Consider the following 17,957-nt stretch of genomic DNA (forward strand, 5'->3'; position numbering starts at 1 on the left):
CTGTTTCGTGCTGGGCTTATGGGCCCGTGGGCCCATCCTGGAAACAGCTGGCTCTCTGTCCCGTATGCAATGCGACTGCGGAAAAGCATAAATGGCGTGTTATGCGAGGGTTTGTTTGTTTCGAGCCGAGACTACTAAAGTCGCTAGTTTTAGTGCATATCTTTATGTGTCGCTTTTGACTAGCACGAGTTTTGGAACGCTACATCAAATGCTGCTTTTAAAAACGCACCATAATGTGAATACATTTGTTTAAAAAAAATGAAAAAGCCATACACATTTAAATGCAATAAATTTGCACGATTCCATCTCTTCGCATTAAGTTTGGAACGATGAGAAAACGCATAAAGAATTTAACAAACAGATTCTGTACGCCCGATTCGCTCAATATCGGTACATCTCACAAGGTGGAGGCAAAACGAGACAAAAAAAAAGCAACCAGCACCATTTACATCAGCTGGCCGTTGGCGCAGGCACGCAACCTCCGAGTCAGACAGTGATCGAGCTATCGGTCATCTCGCTCTCACCTTCTCAGAGCGGGTCTCGTTCCTTTCACTGGGCCAGCAGTGATGATCGGTTACACTGCCGGTTTCGGTACTTCGCTTGCTTCAGCGAACCGGCCAGCTGCAAGCTCGTTCAATTTGTTGAAAACCTTCGTCGAGCGCGGTTGTGTGTTTTGCTGCGCTTATTTTTTGTGTGCTTGGTAAATTCGCTCGGTTGTGACTTTGAGTGTTTTTTTTTCCACTCGTTTTCCTTCCTAAACCGCATAAGGGAAGACCTCTGTCGTTAAGTGCCGCGTTGTGACGCATTCTTGCAAAAACTGTGAACAGTGCGCAAAACGCGTAAATTTTGAAGAGAAGAACTTTTTCACAAAAAGTGACGCAACGGTGGCTGCATGGTGAAATAACAGTAAAAAGCAACTCACGTTTGTGCTGTGTAGAAAAAAAATTGTAAACGCAATCCGTGCGTGTGTGTGTGTGCGTTTGTGGTGGCTGACAGGCGTGAAGGCTTTTGTGTCACCGGAGTGGTTTTTCGCGAAGGTCGTGTGCTGGTGGAAATCGTCGCAAGAAAAGCGCGATCACTTCGATCAAATGATAGTAGCTTCGGCCAGGGTCAGTGCCAATTTCCTAACGTGTGGTGGCAGTTGGTGACACCAATCCGACACACGGTTTCGACTAACTCTAGCACTCCCGAGTCCTTGTGGTGTTGCCAAAAAAAAAAAAACTCCGTGCAATCATGGTGCGCAGCTTGTCCCAGTGGACGAAAACGCTCAGTTTTCCGGCACGCATTTCCCCCAACCGGAACTCGAAGGATTGCAACGTGAACGTGCTGCCTATCACACCCCCACCGGCTCCACCGCGTAACAAGTCCACCTCTACGTCCTCGGCCAGCACTATGTCCTCATCGTCGTCCCCGTCGTCGTCCTCCTCCTCACCGACTCCTCCACCGAATGTGCCAATAACGGAAATCAGTCAAATCGTAAGTATCCGGCCGGTTGACGTTTTTTTTTTCCTTCTCTGCTGTTGTTACACTCAAACCGTTACGCGTTACGTGCTGCTAGTAACGCTTTTGCTCATCGTTGTCGTGTCGTTGGTCGAATGTTGATTAGCCGGCCTAACGCGGATGCACATTCCCTAAAGTCATTCATCCACCGAATACGGCCCAGTGAGAACAGGAAAGGACAGGACGGGAGTCTCGCCCCATCCACATGGTAATGAGTGGTTGGCATCTAAAGGGCGGTTGGTGGCGCAGACGTGTGTAAATGTTTACACAACTCCATTCAATCTTGCCCACATCTCACGCGGCAAAGGTGTTGGCATCTCCTCAGGTTGATGGTTTGGATTGCGGGATCACCAACCATCATCCAGGAGGGCGGACTTGAGGAGTATTTATTTTGAACATTCTTGCTGTAATTTCTCCAACAGAAGCACACTCATATCCACCGTTGGCCACGATACATTGCTCGCCTCCACTGCTGCTGGCCCCCACGAGCATATTTCCCTTGGGGATGTTTTTTTTCTTCTCTCTGTTGTTGGAGAACAGTTTGCTTCTAATTTTATTGTACTCCGCCGCGGTCTGTTTGAGGCAGAAAAGGGGTACTTCAGGCGTACGATCGGCCGCCAGTCTCACATTTTGTGGCCGTTTGGGTGGAGAACTTTTCTTTTTATAGTTTGTCGCATGTCGAGTTTTGACGAGCAGTCTCCAAAACGATACTTTCTTGTAACGCTTCAGTCGGCTGGTGCCATGGGGTTTTTCCACTTGTACGCTGGCGGTTCCTGCCGGACTCGGGGCACAAAATAGAATTCTACACCGATGGGGGGTGCCCTTTTCTCGACAATGAAGCATCATGGCGGTGCTGGAGCGCCCTTTGCGCATATATCCACCAACATGAGACATGATCAACGCGCGTAGGGGATCTCTCATAAAAGCTGTTATTTTTAGCAACCGCCATCGCGTTCGTCTCTTGTTGCGGGTTTGCATTTGTTGCTGCTCTGGGCCTCATGGCGCGTTTGCTTAGATGTTGTGTGACTTTTGAGGACGCCACAGTTCGGTTTGTGCCGCGTGAAAACGTACCCTCCTCTGGAATCGATCGATTGTTCTTGCTGCTTTTGGGGGGAAAACCAGCCTTCATGACGGGGAAAGTACGATTAATTACAATTAGAGCAGAGTGTGTTGTTTCGCGCGAGACACGAGCGGTTCAAATTCGAGCCCTCACAAAAATTTCCTCCTCCGGGGGGAAAAATAACCACACTTTCCCTTTCGAGTGATCGCGATTCGATTCGCGAATTGATAAAACACAAACACACCACCGTGTGGAGAATCGTGTGCCGATCGAGAGTGTACGGAAAGTGAGCAGTATAATGGTTTTGTGCCGGACCTCTGAAGAACGGAAACGGTGCCGTGCGGGTTTTTCCTCACCGGCAAATGATGATGATAATCGTGAAAGTGGAATTGAGAAAATCGAAAGCAACACTAACTAAACAAATTTCCGCCGTTGTGGTTTCGGGTGGCGGTTTTTGGTTGCAACCAGATTTTGAGTGATAGCTGGCGTAATTTATCCACAAGCTCACGTCGAAGGCAAGCCCCCAAAAAAATCAAGAGCCGTCCACAGGCAAAAGGAGGGTCCGGACTGTTTACAGCCCATTTCCGTCCGAGCTTCCGTTCGAGCTGGGCATTCCGTTTTGGGTGATTGATTTTTTCGATCCTCGTTACGCACCGGGTTTTTAGGGCTTCCTGCCTTTGCGTATTCACGCTCGCTTTCCACATCTTTTCGACCATCGGTGGGGTGGGTAGCATTCTTGACCTACCGCCCTCGTCGTTAGAACACGCGGACTGTGGTGGAATTATTTCGCATGCCCGACGGATTTATGAACACAACCCAGAGCCGGTAGCAAACCAGCAGCGTGGATGTTTTGTGCGAACGGATCCAAACCAACCCACCATTGGATGTTCTAGGGCGTACAATAGCGCGAATTGATTGGTTTTTCATTGTTGAGGCCCACAGAAACGGCCTTCCTGCGGCAGATATCGAATTTTGATTGAGCTGGAAAAGCTCAACGCGAGGGAAAAAAGTGAAACCATCATCCTCGGGTCAGTAATTGAGTGAAGATTTCACTCACTCTCGATCGCGCGTTGTCTGGCGATCGTGTGAATACCTCATTCGACCCGCGCACATGGTGCATTATGAGAAATTTCGACCATGTTGAGGCTTGACCCAGGGGGTGTGGAATTATCTCATTAGTGTCCGGATCGGACCGGATCGCAAAATTAATACCACAAGTGGGGCGTAGTCCGCCAGGCCATCGAATGCTTCGGTGTTGAGAGATATTTGGGTCGCAACCAAACCCACGGTGGCAGCCCTTTTGCCGGGGTTTTGGTTGCAACACGAGGTCGATTCTGATGCGGTAGGCATATTTTATGCTTTTGGTGAAAACAGCGCTTTTGGCTCGCAAACTAGCGACCGAATTCGCCAGCACTTTTCGACACGGGTTCTTCACCATCAATGAGTGTGCAGTAAACATTCAATTATGTTACCGATTATTTGTTTTAGCTGTGTGGAAACCAACAACCGTAGCAGCAGCAACAACTCCGGGAGGTGTCTAATGGAAAGGAACTGGTCTAATTATGATGATCGCAAGGCACGTCAGGTCTCGACCAAGACGTCCAATTTCGGAACCAAGTGGCACGCATGCTCCCGCGGTCAACCGTGGATGATTTATGGATTGTGTTTTTGTTTTTCCACAAGCACCGGCTGTGAAGCTACGAAGCATCCGTGGCTTTGGATCGTCACTCCCCGGATGGGTGACCGGAAGATGAGATAGCCACCTATATACCGCCTTTTGCGCCACCCGGTCCTATTGCCGCCGGTATGATTGGCCTGTTTGAGCCGAGAAAGCGTGAATAGAGCCCCGGTGTGGCGCTGGAAGGGCTTGTGCGGGGATGGCGGTGAAATTTGTTGGCTTGTGGCCGTAAAAATTAACCGCGCCTTTTTCCCTCAAACGCTCGGCACCACTTTTGCCCTCGATGAGCAGCCAAGTGGAAGCAAAAGCCAAGGCACCCATTATCGTGGTCTCTTCTGGCTGAAGCCCGTTGGAAACACCCCAATTTTGGGATTATTTGTGTGCGTCACTGTGGCCGCTGCATTTAGAATCAAGCTCCAGTTCTCCGGAATTAAGAGCTGACAAATAAGTTTTGTCAATAGCGCCCGTTCCGTCATCTCTTGGAAGGCTTTTCCCAACGGTTCCGAGTTGTCGATGATTCGCGCGCTATTCAGTGCAGCAACATCGCTTTCTTTTCGCGTTAAAAAATGAAACATTCGCATGCGAAAGCGCACAAAAGTAAAACTGCAACAACATTCGACCGCGACTTCCGGTGGCAAAAAAGTGCTGGAAAATTGAGGCGATCTCCTCCTCGGGGCGACATGTTTGTATGTGTGCCCTCTGGCCCCCACAACGGGGTGTGTTTTAAAAATAAGCAAATGCAGTCGCTCCCCCCGACTGACTGACTCCCCATTCCTTACCAAAAAACCTCACATACGGCAAGCCACAACAATACTTTCAGTTGTTACATTAACCAACGACACCATGCGTGGAAAGGTTTGCGAAAGCCTCCACGGCAGCTTCGCGAAAGAACCAGGCGTAGAGGTTATTTATTTTTCCAGCTGGCACATTTCCAGAGCGCGGGTTTGCGAATGGAAAATGCGTGCGTTTCTGTATGTGTGTGTGTGGGGTTTTTTTTTTATTTTTGGGACACGCACGGATACACGACGGGGACGATGTTTGGGGCAAACATTAACGGAATGTATAAACTTCCAAGCTATGCCCATCTGCTGTGGGGTTTTCGGAACCCGCAACTGTACCACTTCACGATGCACGTGTGTGAGGAAGGAAAAAAAAAAGATGTCCGCACGCTGACGTGGGGATTTATTGCTCTCGAAATGCCGCCTCTCGAATGGAACGATGCCGAAAAGGAGCGGTTAAAACGGTGCAAAAGGCCTCCCACTCAAGGGCCCGTCGAGTTGCAGATGCACTGCGGTGCATTCGAAAAGTGCAATTTCCGTCAATCTCTTCTTCTGATACGATCGCTCTGGCGAGAGAGGTTAATTAGAAAAGCTTCGATTGGCATTCGTTGACCGAGGTGGGGATTTAAAACACGTGTAGCTTCTCACAGAATTAAATCCCTTTTCGCTACCCCTTTGATAAGCACCTCTTGCAAGCTTAAATAATCTCACACGATCGCTCGCGAGTGGAGGAAAGAAAAAAAACGACGACCCGCGCACACCGTTGGCGAGCGAGATTTAAGTGTAACAAGGCTAACGTGTTGCGTAGAATTTCATATTTTTATCGCGCGCACACACACTCATCACTCTTGAGAAGGGCCTAACAGGGTGGCCCTCCCCTCGCGAGGGGTGGTGGTGTTTTTTTCCCACACACAAATCGTGCCCAAGCCAACTGGAATGTTATTGGATTGTTTTGTGCCAACACCAGTGAGTGGCGGCACACTCGGCAAAAGTCTCATCGACCCGAAGCCGTGCCGTGTTTCGAGCAAACATTCTCCCTTCGAAAGGGCCAAAGCACCCTGCGAGACTTAACCGATTGGGAGGTTAGCTTGGCGCTGAAAATGTGCCCACCCGTTATCTGGTCGCTCACTGTACAAACAGCGCAGGAGTGTAATTTCCCTGTGTCGAGTGCACCCCCGATGTTGATAAGGGCCGGCCGGGAATTTGCTTATGCTCCGGTGTGCGCGATCCATCCCACGTATCCGTGTCCTTCTCATCAAATGATAGCGAAAAGCAATCGGGCGCGGTGGTGGACACACTGGCTAGATTAGTCATGAAACTTCCTTCTTCCAAGCGAGAGATAAGATGCATAATGGGTCGATGTTGAAGCCACCGAATGTAAACATTTCCCGAGCCCCAGACGGTGCTGGTCATATTGGGGTGACCGTTGGCCTACTGTAATTTTGATTTGGGGTCTTCCAAAGACGAATCGAAATCGACACCATCATCGACCCTTATCACGGGCTGGACTCAACAGATTGAACCCATCGGGAGGGGCGTGCCCTTTTACCAAATGCGAGCTCATTGATATGCGCCGGAAGAAGCAAACCCTCGAAGCACAAGAGCGTCTCGAGAAGTGAACGAAATAAAATAAACACACGCGCGCGCGATGCTCCTGCACTTTCCCAGCAGTCCCTTGGCAGCAGTTTCCAGCACGGAACGGTATTCTGCTGGCTTTGGCTGGCACCGGCGCCGGAATAGAAGAAGGAAAGCAGCAAAACACCCGATTCCCGGCAGTAGCGGCGAAGCTTTTAGCATCGAAAAGGTTTCTTTCCTGCCTACTTCAGGGGGCAGGCCTTTAGCCCTTCTGTCCCCAAACCCGATGCCGATGCCCCTTTTGCGGATTCGAGTGGAAACTATTTTTGATTATTCCGCTTTGATTTCCGTTCGGTTCGATGAAATGAATTTCCTTTTCGCGTCCCGTTCTGGTGCGGCCCTGGGCACAGTCTGCCGTCACTGTGTGTGTGTGTGTGTGCGTGTTTGTATGTCAAAGATGCGGTCAAAGATCCTGGGAGTCTCCCGCTGGGGTGATCCGGAAGAGCTCAAGTCGGAATCTCGTCGATCGGTCAACTGGGGCTGGTGTGCTAAAACAAAAAGAAAAAATTCAAACGGCCCCTCACGAGCCTTCCGAAGCCGGTTCTCCGGTCGATTATGGGACTGTGTGTGACCGTGGCCGGGCAATATAATCGCGAATTTTTGTGACACATCTATTTTTTTGTGCGGGTAACGTTTTAATTTTATTTTATTTCTTACCATTTCTTTCTCTCTCTCTCTCTCTTTCGCTTTCCACAGATCTACCCCGATCCCGAGTCCGAGAAGGCCATCATGGGCTCATTGGTATTCTGCATTCATCACAAGCAAGGCTGCAAATGGTCTGACGAGCTGAGGAAATTGAAGGTGATTATCATGGGGGCTTTTCTTTTCGCTTCCCGAGCTTTTTTCTTTTGTTGTTGCTGCACTTTGCGTATCCGCTCACGTCGTCACACCGTATGCAAAACCGATCCGGCCAGAGCCTCCCAGCCATGTCGTTCAGCAGCATGGCCGAGACGAGAAAGTGTGCAAACAAAACCGCCGTGGATGTTGGATTGTGAAGCCGTCGATTAGAGCAGCTTAGCGTACTTTACCTTGTGCACGAATAATCTCCCACCTTACACAGCGGGTGAGAATGCGCAGGCGTTGCGATCTGCGCAAGAAACAGGTTTGACGATCACTTGATCCTGTAGAGGTGATCCGGCCTTTCTGCTCCCACGATCGGTACCCCAGCGTGGCCAGCTCTCTCGTTGGTCACGCTAAACCACACGCGCGTTTTTTTTTTTCAAAGCTAGAGCTTAACTTAATTAATCGTTGCGTTTTGCCTACGCGCGCATTGTCATTAGAAAGCGCAATCGTACGAACGACGAAATTCACACCACCACGTTGCGACGAAATCGATCATGAGGCTTTCGAAGGGGAGTCAAAACACCACGGACGGAACACACTGTGCTAAAATCTGCTTCCTTTTTCTCATTTTAGGCACATCTGAATACCTGCAAACACGACGCCATCCAGTGCCCGAACAAATGTGGTTCGCAAATTCCCCGCGTCATGATGACGGATCACCTGGCGTTTACGTGCATTTTGCGACGTGCCATCTGCGAGTTCTGCAACGTCGAGTTCACCGGCATCGGGTTGGAGGAACACGCCGGGACGTGCAGCTCGGAACCGATGTATTGCGAGTCTAAATGTGGCACACGTGTCCTGCGTGGCCGCATGTCAATCCATCGTGCCAAAGATTGTGCCAAACGTTTGCGCCGTTGTCCTCACTGTGGCCGAGAGTTCAGCGCGGACACACTGGCGGCTCACGGGGCCACTTGTCCACGTAGTCCGGTTCCGTGTCCACAACGGTGTGATGCGGGCCCTTTTGCTCGGGCTGACCTGGATGCGCACCTACGCGACGAATGTAAAGCGCTTTCGGTTCCCTGTACGTTCAAGGAGGCCGGTTGTCGCTTTAAGGGACCACGACACCTGTTGGAGGCCCACCTGGAGGCGAACACGTCCGCTCACCTTTCGCTGATGGTTGCCCTGTCCGGACGCCAGGGACAGCAGATCAACATGCTGAAGAGCGCCATGGCCAAGCTGAGCACGAATTACACTGGCACGCTGTTGTGGAAAATCAGCGAGTGGTCCGTGAAGATGCAGGAAGCAAAAACGAAGGATGGTCTGGAGCTGGTGTCACCGCCATTCTACACCAGCCAGTATGGGTACAAGCTGCAGGCATCGATGTTCCTCAACGGCAATGGTCCCGGTGAGGGAACGCACGTGTCCGTCTATATTAAGGTGCTGCCGGGCGAGTACGACGCGTTGCTCAAGTGGCCCTTCTCGCATTCGGTCACGTTTACGTTGTTCGAGCAGGGCACGCTTGGCAGTGGTAGTGGCGGTCAGGGTGGCGTTGCTGAATCCTTCGTGCCAGATCCCACCTGGGAGAACTTCCAGCGGCCATCTACGGAGCCGGATTCGCTTGGATTCGGTTTTCCGCGTTTCGTATCGCACGAGCTGCTCAACAGGCGTCCTTTCGTGAGGGATGACACCGTGTTCCTGCGCGTCAAAGTAGACCCCAGCAAGATTGTGGCCGTGTAGGATCACCCTGTCGGGAAGCGAGAGAAACATCAACTTGTTTCTCCATTGTACATAGATCAGCGCGCTCCAAACTCACCCTGTTGATCAATCCTGCATTGATAACCATCGATATATTCTGCACTATTCAACCGGCCTGTACATATATTCGTTCCTGAGATGAAAACAGGACACAAAATAGACACACACACACACACATCCTCTCCCCAGTTTCTTAATCGCCCGGAACCACTCTAGAAGACTCTCCCGGTGAGAGCTGCTTCTCGGACGATGTTGGTTCCGGAGGTTAGATAAGGCGGCAGTTCTCGTTCCGTTTTCCACGCCGGGAACGGAGCGGGACACTGCTGAACCGAAATGCGGCTTGCACCAAAAGTATGATCGAAACACTCCCCGGAAAGGTTTCGTGATTGATTGTTTGCTTGTAAGAATGCGTGTACGAAACACACGACAACGAAAATCAGCTTCGAAATCTCATTGTTGCTTGTAAGGACTGAGCAAAGCGTCTTATGGCGTGGAACACATCTAGGTTTAAGCTACTAGCGTAAGCAAATCGGAAGATACAACGAAGACCACACGGAAGAACACACCACATCCATTGTTTGGATTGCTTTGTACAGAAAACACTCTCGGTTTCGGTTTGTTGGGGCAAAGTTTTAATCTCAATCAAAAAGCTAATTGGACATCAGCAACCGTGCGTGAATCTATTCTTGCGCGTGCATGTTTCAGAGAGTGTTTAATACTGGTGTGTCGCTAAATTCTAGAGCTAGCATAATTCAAATGCCAAGCTACGATCCGCGCAACTCCACCTTACACGCAGAATCGCTCTCTATCTTCCTCTGATTCCTCCGAGCGGACAAAATTGCGCTCTGGAATGGCAGAAGGCACGATACGAATGCAACAACTCACTCATCCAATCGTAACATATTTTTCATTCGATTCGAGTCATTAGTTTGTAAGATACGGATAAGCAGAGTGGAGCATTTAACAACATTCGTTCGCCTAACATTCGTTGTAATGTAGACGTTTCAATTTCGTTAGCACTAAGGAGTATTCTTTTGTTTCATTTCAATTTTGTGTTTGTTATAATTTCACCCATTTGGAAAGGGCGTGGGAACTATCCTTCGGAGTTTCGAACGCCCACTCCAGTAGCTAGAAAACCATTTCTATCGCACATTAAGACTCATTGAAAGCACGCCATACCGTTTGGGTAGGCTTAGAATGTTAAACTAAATACCACTAGCCGTAAGAGATACGTAAAACTTCATAGACCCGGGTATTGTATTCGTTAGTTTGTCGCTGTACAAATCGAATTATGCAAAATACGAAATACATCTTTGTGTGTACAATTGACTGAATCAAGTAAAGCTTCTGCGTTTTGATAGTATGTTTTTATTTAAAAATATATATATCACAATTTTCTGTGGGAAAATAAACCAAAGGTAATATGCCAAATACATCATGATCAACCGCTACATTCAGCAGGTTCTGTGTAAACTATAGCTGTGCAATTAAAAAAATTGATCCGAAGATGAATCTTATGCTTTATTGCAAATAGTATCGCATAAATAAATGTTTTCTTAAACCATGAAAAGCAATACATTTTGACCGTTAGAAACTTTATCTACAAACTTAAGGATGTAAGTATTTTAGTAAAATAAAAATAATAAATTCTACCACTGTCTGGAAGTGCCCGATGACCCAAGTCCACTGCTTCCACCTATGAAGGATTGCGAAGTTGAGTTCATTGATCGAATTGTTTTCTTCGTTTGTTCTACACGCCCGAGAAAATCCATCGCATGCGGCAGCAAAGGTTGTATCGTGTGCAGCTCGAATACGGTGATATTTTCCAAGTTAACCAGGTGCGTTCCTTCACTTTTGATGAAGTTTTCAACTGTAGTGCGCAATTTAGCGCAGCGTACATCGTAAATATCTTTGATGAGCGTTTTAATTACATCCGATGCAGGTACGTCTTCCGGAGCGGTATTAAGAATCAATTTCGCTTCCACCATGTAATTCGCGCTTGGCATTTTGGTAAATGTGCTGGAAGCATAAAAACATCAGTATATTTTGGCATACACTAGATAACGAATAAACACCTTACCCGACCCGATTTTCGGTTTCTTTGATGTCCTCAAGTAAATCAACATCCATCCAGCTGGGCGGTACAATGCGACATTTTTGTTGTTGCCGAAGATGAATTCCTAACCATAACGGAACGTATAATGGAGTTCCGCCGCGAAACGGTTCAATTGTGCCGGATATGAGGTAAATTGCATCGTGATTAAAATTGGGAATCACACCTATAAGAGAGTTTTCCCCAATGAATTCCAATTCCGCTGGTTCCATAGCTGATCTGAGGGCGCAGGCTTAGTTAAAAAGGTATTGAGAAGATTAACTATACCGGTTTGGGACAAATCATTTGAACTAAAACTAAACCACATCTTACGAATCTTACCTACTGCACTATTTTCACTGAATTAAACGTAGTGCTAACAGAAAACCATAACAATCCACATCTCTGAGTTGAACAAAATATAGCATTGAAGTATTTTTCGCGCGCTTTTTTGACAGCGGCTCCCATCATTTTTTTCCATTTCGAGCAGCTGCCCGAATGTTTGTTATTGAGAGAATTCAAATTTTGCTTGTTCAATAAATGATCAGTGAAGATTTATGATCAAAATCTCTACAAAAAATCATCAAAACAAAAAAAGAAAAAAAAGTTAGCAAGGAACTAGCTAATCATAAGGATTGCACCGATCAGTGGAGTTTCGAAGCTCCTGAACACTTGAATCCATATTTAACAAAATTCAGAATATTGGTCGTTGAATTATAAACAGCATCTTAAAGAAGTCATTCATGATCGTGAGCCATTCAATAAAAACTTTTGATCATGAGAAATATCATCAAAATAACAAACGAGCAATATCATGATCGTGAGCCATTCAATAAAAACTTTTGATCATGAGAAATATCATCAAAATAACAAACGAGCAATATCATCTGGCAGAATAATATTCTTATAAATTACATGAAGTGATCAAAATAGATGAACTATAACTTTTTGAACTGTTACTTTTTGCGTTAGAAAATATTTTTTTCAAATTTTAGAATTCAAAAATTTATCGCGTTCTTATTTATGGAATTTTTTTCACGACATCCCTGCTGAAAATATAGGTAAAGCTGTAAAAATGGAATAAAATTGCGCAATTCAACGAAACAAGCCTTTAAAAGAATAGTTCAATAAATACCAAGCAAAATTGCTAGATTTTTACGAAATAAATTAATTTTGTAATTATGAATGAGCAAATTATCCTACCCGTTTGGTGATTGGTTCACGAATAATTTTATTGTTTCAGTAGTTGAGTAAAGTTAAGGTTTCAGATGTGGGAAGATCAGTAAATTACAATTAATTGGGGAATTTATTAAATTAATTAGTAAAATTATACCTGTATCATTTATCATCATATATTTTAATAGTAAAAGCAGCTATTTTTGAAAAATGAAAACACGTCTAGTTTTGCTGGCTGGCTGGCAGAATATCGTCTCATTCACAGGTAATTAAATATAGTGAGTGCTTCTTTTCGGGTTGTGTATATTGCATCTCAATTTCTCTCCTTAGGTCCACGCAATGGTAACTATCCACGAATGTTCATCACATTGCTGTTCGAAGCACTCCTAGGCTTCATGTTTGCCAGGATCACCACCTCCTCGAACGGACGACAACTGTGGATTCCAGATTACTCTCGTCAACGCGAGCCACCATCGATCGTGAGTGATCCGCACACGGGAAATGATTAATATTTGATTTATGTTTTTTTTTGTTACAGATACGTTATCGTGGGGAATCTCCGTTACATGTTGTGCTCTTATTCACCGAGTCATCCCATTTACTTCGGATGCCGGTTCAAGCCCTATGTAAAGCAACGTTTTGTGGAGGATGCCATACCGAATCCGATATGCCATCAAGATAACGATGGTGACGAGGATGAGAAGATTGGAAATTGTATAGAAGCGGTCCAAATATTGGCTAGCGATTCGAGGGATTCGATTCCGAAGGTTGACAATTAATTTTAAGCTAGGCGTAGATTAATTGTTCTTGAATTTTTGGTTGTGTAGTCGAATATGGTTAATAATAATGAAACATTACTCTTCGATGCACCAGATGGTTTGAGTTTATATGAAAAAAACTCCTTGAAGGTATCTCCAAGATGCAGCATAAGTTTTTACTGCGGAAAAACTGAAGTATTTCTCTAGGTACACACTTGCGTAGCGGAGTACGCAGAAATTACACCCTTACATTCGGGCTCTTCAAGCTAGCCTACTCTGAGAACGGAATTCTAGTGATGTTGCCAATTATTAATACTATTCCTATTCCTGTTTCTATCATCATCTAGTATGCAATTCGCTGTTGTGATTCTCCAGGTTATACTCCAATAATGCAATGAACAAATACGGTTCAAAATGTTTTATGGTAAGTTATCGACATAAAACTTTTTTTGTCGATATGTTACAAGTGATTGAAAAGAAAATTCTTCAGACTAAAACTTATACTATGTGACTATTCTTTTTATTTCGAACCATTCTTGCTCAGCACCAACCGTTGGATGTGTGGGACAACGCCACCGCCAGGGATGATAGCTCTGATCAATTCGTCCAATTCGTCATCATCGCGGATTGCCAGAAGGAGATGTCTGGGAGTGATGCGCTTCACTTTGAAGTCCTTCGTGGCGTTACCAGCTAACTCCAGAACCTCGGCGATCAGATACTCCAAAGTGGATGCGGCGTAAACTGCGGCAGTTGGGCCGACACGGATTTTTCTTCCTACTTTCTTTTTCAGATTACTGTGAGTTCTTCCTACTGCCACCTGGAGTCCTGCACGCGCGGTGAGCGATATTTTGGATTGCCGCTTAACCTTTCCTTTTCCATGTCCATCTGTCTTTCCGCCCATTTTCTAATATCTGCTCGGAGTGAGATTTGCAACTTGCGGAAAGAACGTAACTGGACAAATGCGAATGTCGGTTGGATTTAGAATGACTATGACATGGCTTAATTACGTCTTGCAAATGACCTGTCTTGTAAATGACATTTAAAATGTCTTTTCGATTTAAAAAAGGCACTTACTAAACGCCTTTCCAACAGTTAATTCTTTTTTCGTATATGAAATGAAGTGGAAAACATTCGCTGAGGAGGTAATAACATAAGATGAGATAGTTTAATTTTGATCATCATTATAGATTTTTTTACTAGAAAGAGTAAAATCTCCATCAAAAGAAAATCACATAGTATAAAGAATGAAAGCCTTCGTTAGAAAGAAATTCGACACAACAGACTTTTGAACAATAGACAACAAGAAATTGTAGCATTATGTCTATGAAGACTAAGCATATAGTTGCGGCTCCTGTTTCTGTTACGATGGTATACGACAATGCTGGTAAAAAGCTTGCACAAAGTCCAGCTCGTTCAAAAACGGCCTGAGCGTATGCTTCCTTCATAAGGATAGTCCGGGACATATGTGGATAGAGGTAATTCTGCCTTATCAATAAACAATATGTATATATATATATATATATATATATATATATATATATATATATATATATATATATATATATATATATATGTATATATATATATATATATATATATATATATATATATATATATATATATATATATATATATATATATATATATATAACATTTCGGATGTTTTTACAGTCTCTGCGACATCGGAAGATCGTGGAGTCCGTAAAAAGCATGCTTTCCTTAACCTGTTCGCCTTCAAAATTCGCTGTCTACAGTATGGTGCGATGGAAGTATCGTACATATGTAGAAGAACTTTTATACTATCTCTATATTGTTATCGCCTTCTAAAAACCACTCATAAACAGTGCAGCGTTCTGCGAGAAGGGCCGTAAGAGTAGATGCAAGGAATCTATTTGAACGTGTTGGAAGATAAAAATATATTTAAGCCCTCGAGATAGCATTGGTTGGGTTCTGAGAAAATTAGCCCCTAATGTCATGCATTTTCATGCTTTTTACAGTGCACTGGCCAATATATTTGTTTTAAATTCGAGCAAACCAATTCGATTAAAAAAATCATTTTCATTTCTCTACGTATATATTATTCAATTTGGCATTGGAATCATTGAACATTGCATTCATAACGTTATTTCGTTACGTTTTAGAATTTCATAGCCAATCGTTCGTTGTATGTTGTAATCGCAAAAAAAAAATAATTTGGTATGATTTGAATGTATGCTTTTATTCTGTAAGAAAAATGAACATAAAATGGATATGATAATAAGAACTATCCTGATGAGACGATTGAGGTTAGGTTGCGTTGCTCTGCCGGTTTCGGATAATTTAAACGCAATAAAATTGATAAAAAGATCAACTTAAAAAAAAACACTTTCACATTTGTATGAATATAATTAATTTTGTAATTAATGATTATGAGTGAGCAAATTACCCTACCAGTTTGGGGTCAAACGAATAATCATTTTAATAAGTTGTCGAATAATCATTATAATAAGTTGAGTTATAGAGTTAAAGCGTCATGTGTGGAGAAGATGAGTAAATTAAAAACAGTTTTATGCTAGACGACTTGATTCAATAACATTATTTGTACCTGTATCGTTTATCATCCTGAATGTTAAGGGTAAAAGCAGCTATTTTTGAAAAATGAAAGCATGTCTAGTTTGCTGGTCGTTTGAACGTGGTAGATTTTTCCCGTTCGTGCCAGAGCACCATCTCATACCAAATCATGTGGATAAGGACTTTTGGCACCTTCAGTATGTTTATTACAACCAGACGAGGTTACAAGGGCTGGACTTTTGCTCGAACAATGCTATATCGTTCCACTACGTGTGGCCCAATCAAATGTACATTCTTGAGTACCTGATCTATCATCTGCGACCATACGGTAAAGTTGTTCACTCGCAACCTTTACCAAAGAAGCTCAATCTGGGCGATATTATGCGGGTTGATGATTTAAACAACCTCACAACCAAAATAATCAAAGCAAATTTCAGCAGAATGTTCTTTTATGGGAAACTTATATGTCATATTGAAAATTTATGCTACATGTTGTAAAGGTATCTGCTAAGTTGATCTGATAGAATAATATGTGAAAACCCCATCTAAAGCAAAAAAGAGCCGCCTCAATAACAGTGAATAACCTAATTAAAGATTAAAACGAAAACACAGGTGTACACATTTTCAATGATAGTTACTATTATTGAGGCGGTGATATTTATAAGAAAACATATATTCCACAGAGTACCATGCGCCTCCACATGTAAAAAAGGTGACCTATAAGATGAGCTTTTACCATCGCGTTCGCAAGTATGTGCAACTAGATATGACTTAAAAATTTGTAAACGTATTAAAAAAACGTTACTGAAAAAATTTGCGATGCTACTTTTAGATACTTTTTTTTATTCATTATCAAATTTGAAAAACATGTCTTTTCTCATTTTTATTTTTTAAGCACAATATTTTTTTTATCTTCAAATTATAAATAAATTGATATAAATAACTAAAATCAATGAAAACTTAATAATCTTTCGAACCTTATGCAATATGCATATGATATTGTTGAACAAAATCGCAAAACATTCTTTTAAACATAAACGCTCAATGTCCATAAATTTCATTGTGTTTTTTGCACATTTTCAATTTTGCCATCGTATATCTCAGAAACTACTAAAAAAAGAACCCAGCAATTTTGGCTTTTACATTTGGTTTCTCCTCCATAATGTATTGGAAATTGTTTGCCAAATACTGTTGCATTTCAAAACACTATAATTATTTGATTTGATTTCTATTTTAGCTCTTCAACGTCGTTACATTTTTGAACAAAGATTTATAATCCTGACTTGTAGCACGAATATATTGTGCCGTTATGCTATCAGATATCAAAGAGAGTTCTTCTTCGGCTTTCGAGAGATCAAACAGTCCATCACACTGCTCTTGCGCTAACGGATCGAGCGGTGGAATAATTTCCGTAGGTCCTAAAATTTCCTAGATTTCAGCCGCAGCGTCGTAACTCTCCCGATAGCTCGGTTCGCTTTTAAGTATCGTACTGGAGGATGATTTTTCTGAATGAGCAGTAGTTGTACTTGAAGATAAACCCCCATCACAACAAACATCATTAGGAACGTATGCTGTTTCCGTTTTTTGCCAGCTCATGACAACATCCTGAAAAAGTTCGTTGTACACTTTTGTATAGTACTATAATTACAACAAATGGAGTTATTTAGTCGGAAAAATGTATAATAAGCTAATAAAGAGCAACTTACCTTGGGTTGAGCATAAGTTAATCCTCCGATGAGCTGACGATTGTAGTGTTCCCGGAAGTGAAGTTGTTTAGCTCGTTTGCTAAAGCTGAATTCAAATGACGCATCAAATCGAAATGTGAATAAAGCCACACAACAGAAGAGTCGATTCATTCATTTTACAACTAGTTTTCCAAAACCAATACCAACTAGATTTGTTAGATTAGATATTAGATTAATACCAAAACCAATATCAACAAGATTTGGTAGATTGGATGTTAAATTTGTTTGTTGTATGACATATGAGCGAGAAACGCTTAAATCGTGGCATTCTGTGGATTCATTCAATCTCTACAAAAAATTATCCAAAAAAATTGTGAGTAATAATATATTTTTAAAAAGGTAATTTTGAAATATAATCAACGCCTGAAATAGGGTGGCCAGAAATGATAGCAACTGCTAGAAATGTTGAACTGCAATAGTAAGAAAAGAAAAACATCACATGACAA

General features: G+C 43.5%; 3 protein-coding genes across 3 annotated transcripts; 1 reads left to right on the forward strand and 2 right to left on the reverse strand.

Moving 5' to 3' along the window:
* The first annotated feature begins 1,233 nt into the window (after nucleotides 1–1,233).
* On the forward strand, nucleotides 1,234–9,172 carry LOC128726394 (TNF receptor-associated factor 4). Its single transcript, XM_053820200.1, has 3 exons — nucleotides 1,234–1,476; nucleotides 7,349–7,453; nucleotides 8,069–9,172. Exons 1-3 carry the CDS (start codon nucleotides 1,234–1,236, stop codon nucleotides 9,170–9,172), a joined length of 1,452 nt encoding a protein of 483 aa, XP_053676175.1.
* A 1,667-nt stretch (nucleotides 9,173–10,839) lies between these two features.
* Nucleotides 10,840–11,515, reverse strand: LOC128726574 (probable DNA replication complex GINS protein PSF2). Its single transcript, XM_053820389.1, has 2 exons — nucleotides 11,271–11,515; nucleotides 10,840–11,209 (listed from the first exon to the last, which is right to left on the reverse strand). The coding sequence occupies exons 1-2, from the start codon at nucleotides 11,513–11,515 to the stop codon at nucleotides 10,840–10,842; spliced, it is 615 nt and encodes a 204-aa protein (XP_053676364.1).
* Nucleotides 11,516–13,736: 2,221 nt separating this feature from the next.
* LOC128724068 (histone H2A.V-like) lies at nucleotides 13,737–14,117 on the reverse strand. The gene has a single exon (XM_053817832.1). It carries the CDS (start codon nucleotides 14,115–14,117, stop codon nucleotides 13,737–13,739), a length of 381 nt encoding a protein of 126 aa, XP_053673807.1.
* Between the last annotated feature and the right edge of the window lie 3,840 nt (nucleotides 14,118–17,957).

This window comes from Anopheles nili, chromosome 3 (genome assembly GCF_943737925.1).
Source record: "Anopheles nili chromosome 3, idAnoNiliSN_F5_01, whole genome shotgun sequence".
Taxonomy (NCBI): domain Eukaryota; kingdom Metazoa; phylum Arthropoda; class Insecta; order Diptera; family Culicidae; genus Anopheles; species Anopheles nili.

Coding starts and splice junctions, on each gene's coding strand:
- LOC128726394 (XM_053820200.1), top strand. CDS start 1,234: ATGGTGCGCAGCTTGTCCCAGTGGACGAAAACGCTCAGTTTTCCGGCA. Junction 1,477..7,348: donor TAACGGAAATCAGTCAAATC/GTAAGTATCCGG, acceptor CGCTTTCCACAG/ATCTACCCCGATCCCGAGTC. Junction 7,454..8,068: donor ACGAGCTGAGGAAATTGAAG/GTGATTATCATG, acceptor TTCTCATTTTAG/GCACATCTGAATACCTGCAA.
- LOC128726574 (XM_053820389.1), bottom strand. CDS start 11,515: ATGGAACCAGCGGAATTGGAATTCATTGGGGAAAACTCTCTTATAGGT. Junction 11,210..11,270: donor GAAACCGAAAATCGGGTCGG/GTAAGGTGTTTA, acceptor TTATGCTTCCAG/CACATTTACCAAAATGCCAA.
- LOC128724068 (XM_053817832.1), bottom strand. CDS start 14,117: ATGGGCGGAAAGACAGATGGACATGGAAAAGGAAAGGTTAAGCGGCAA.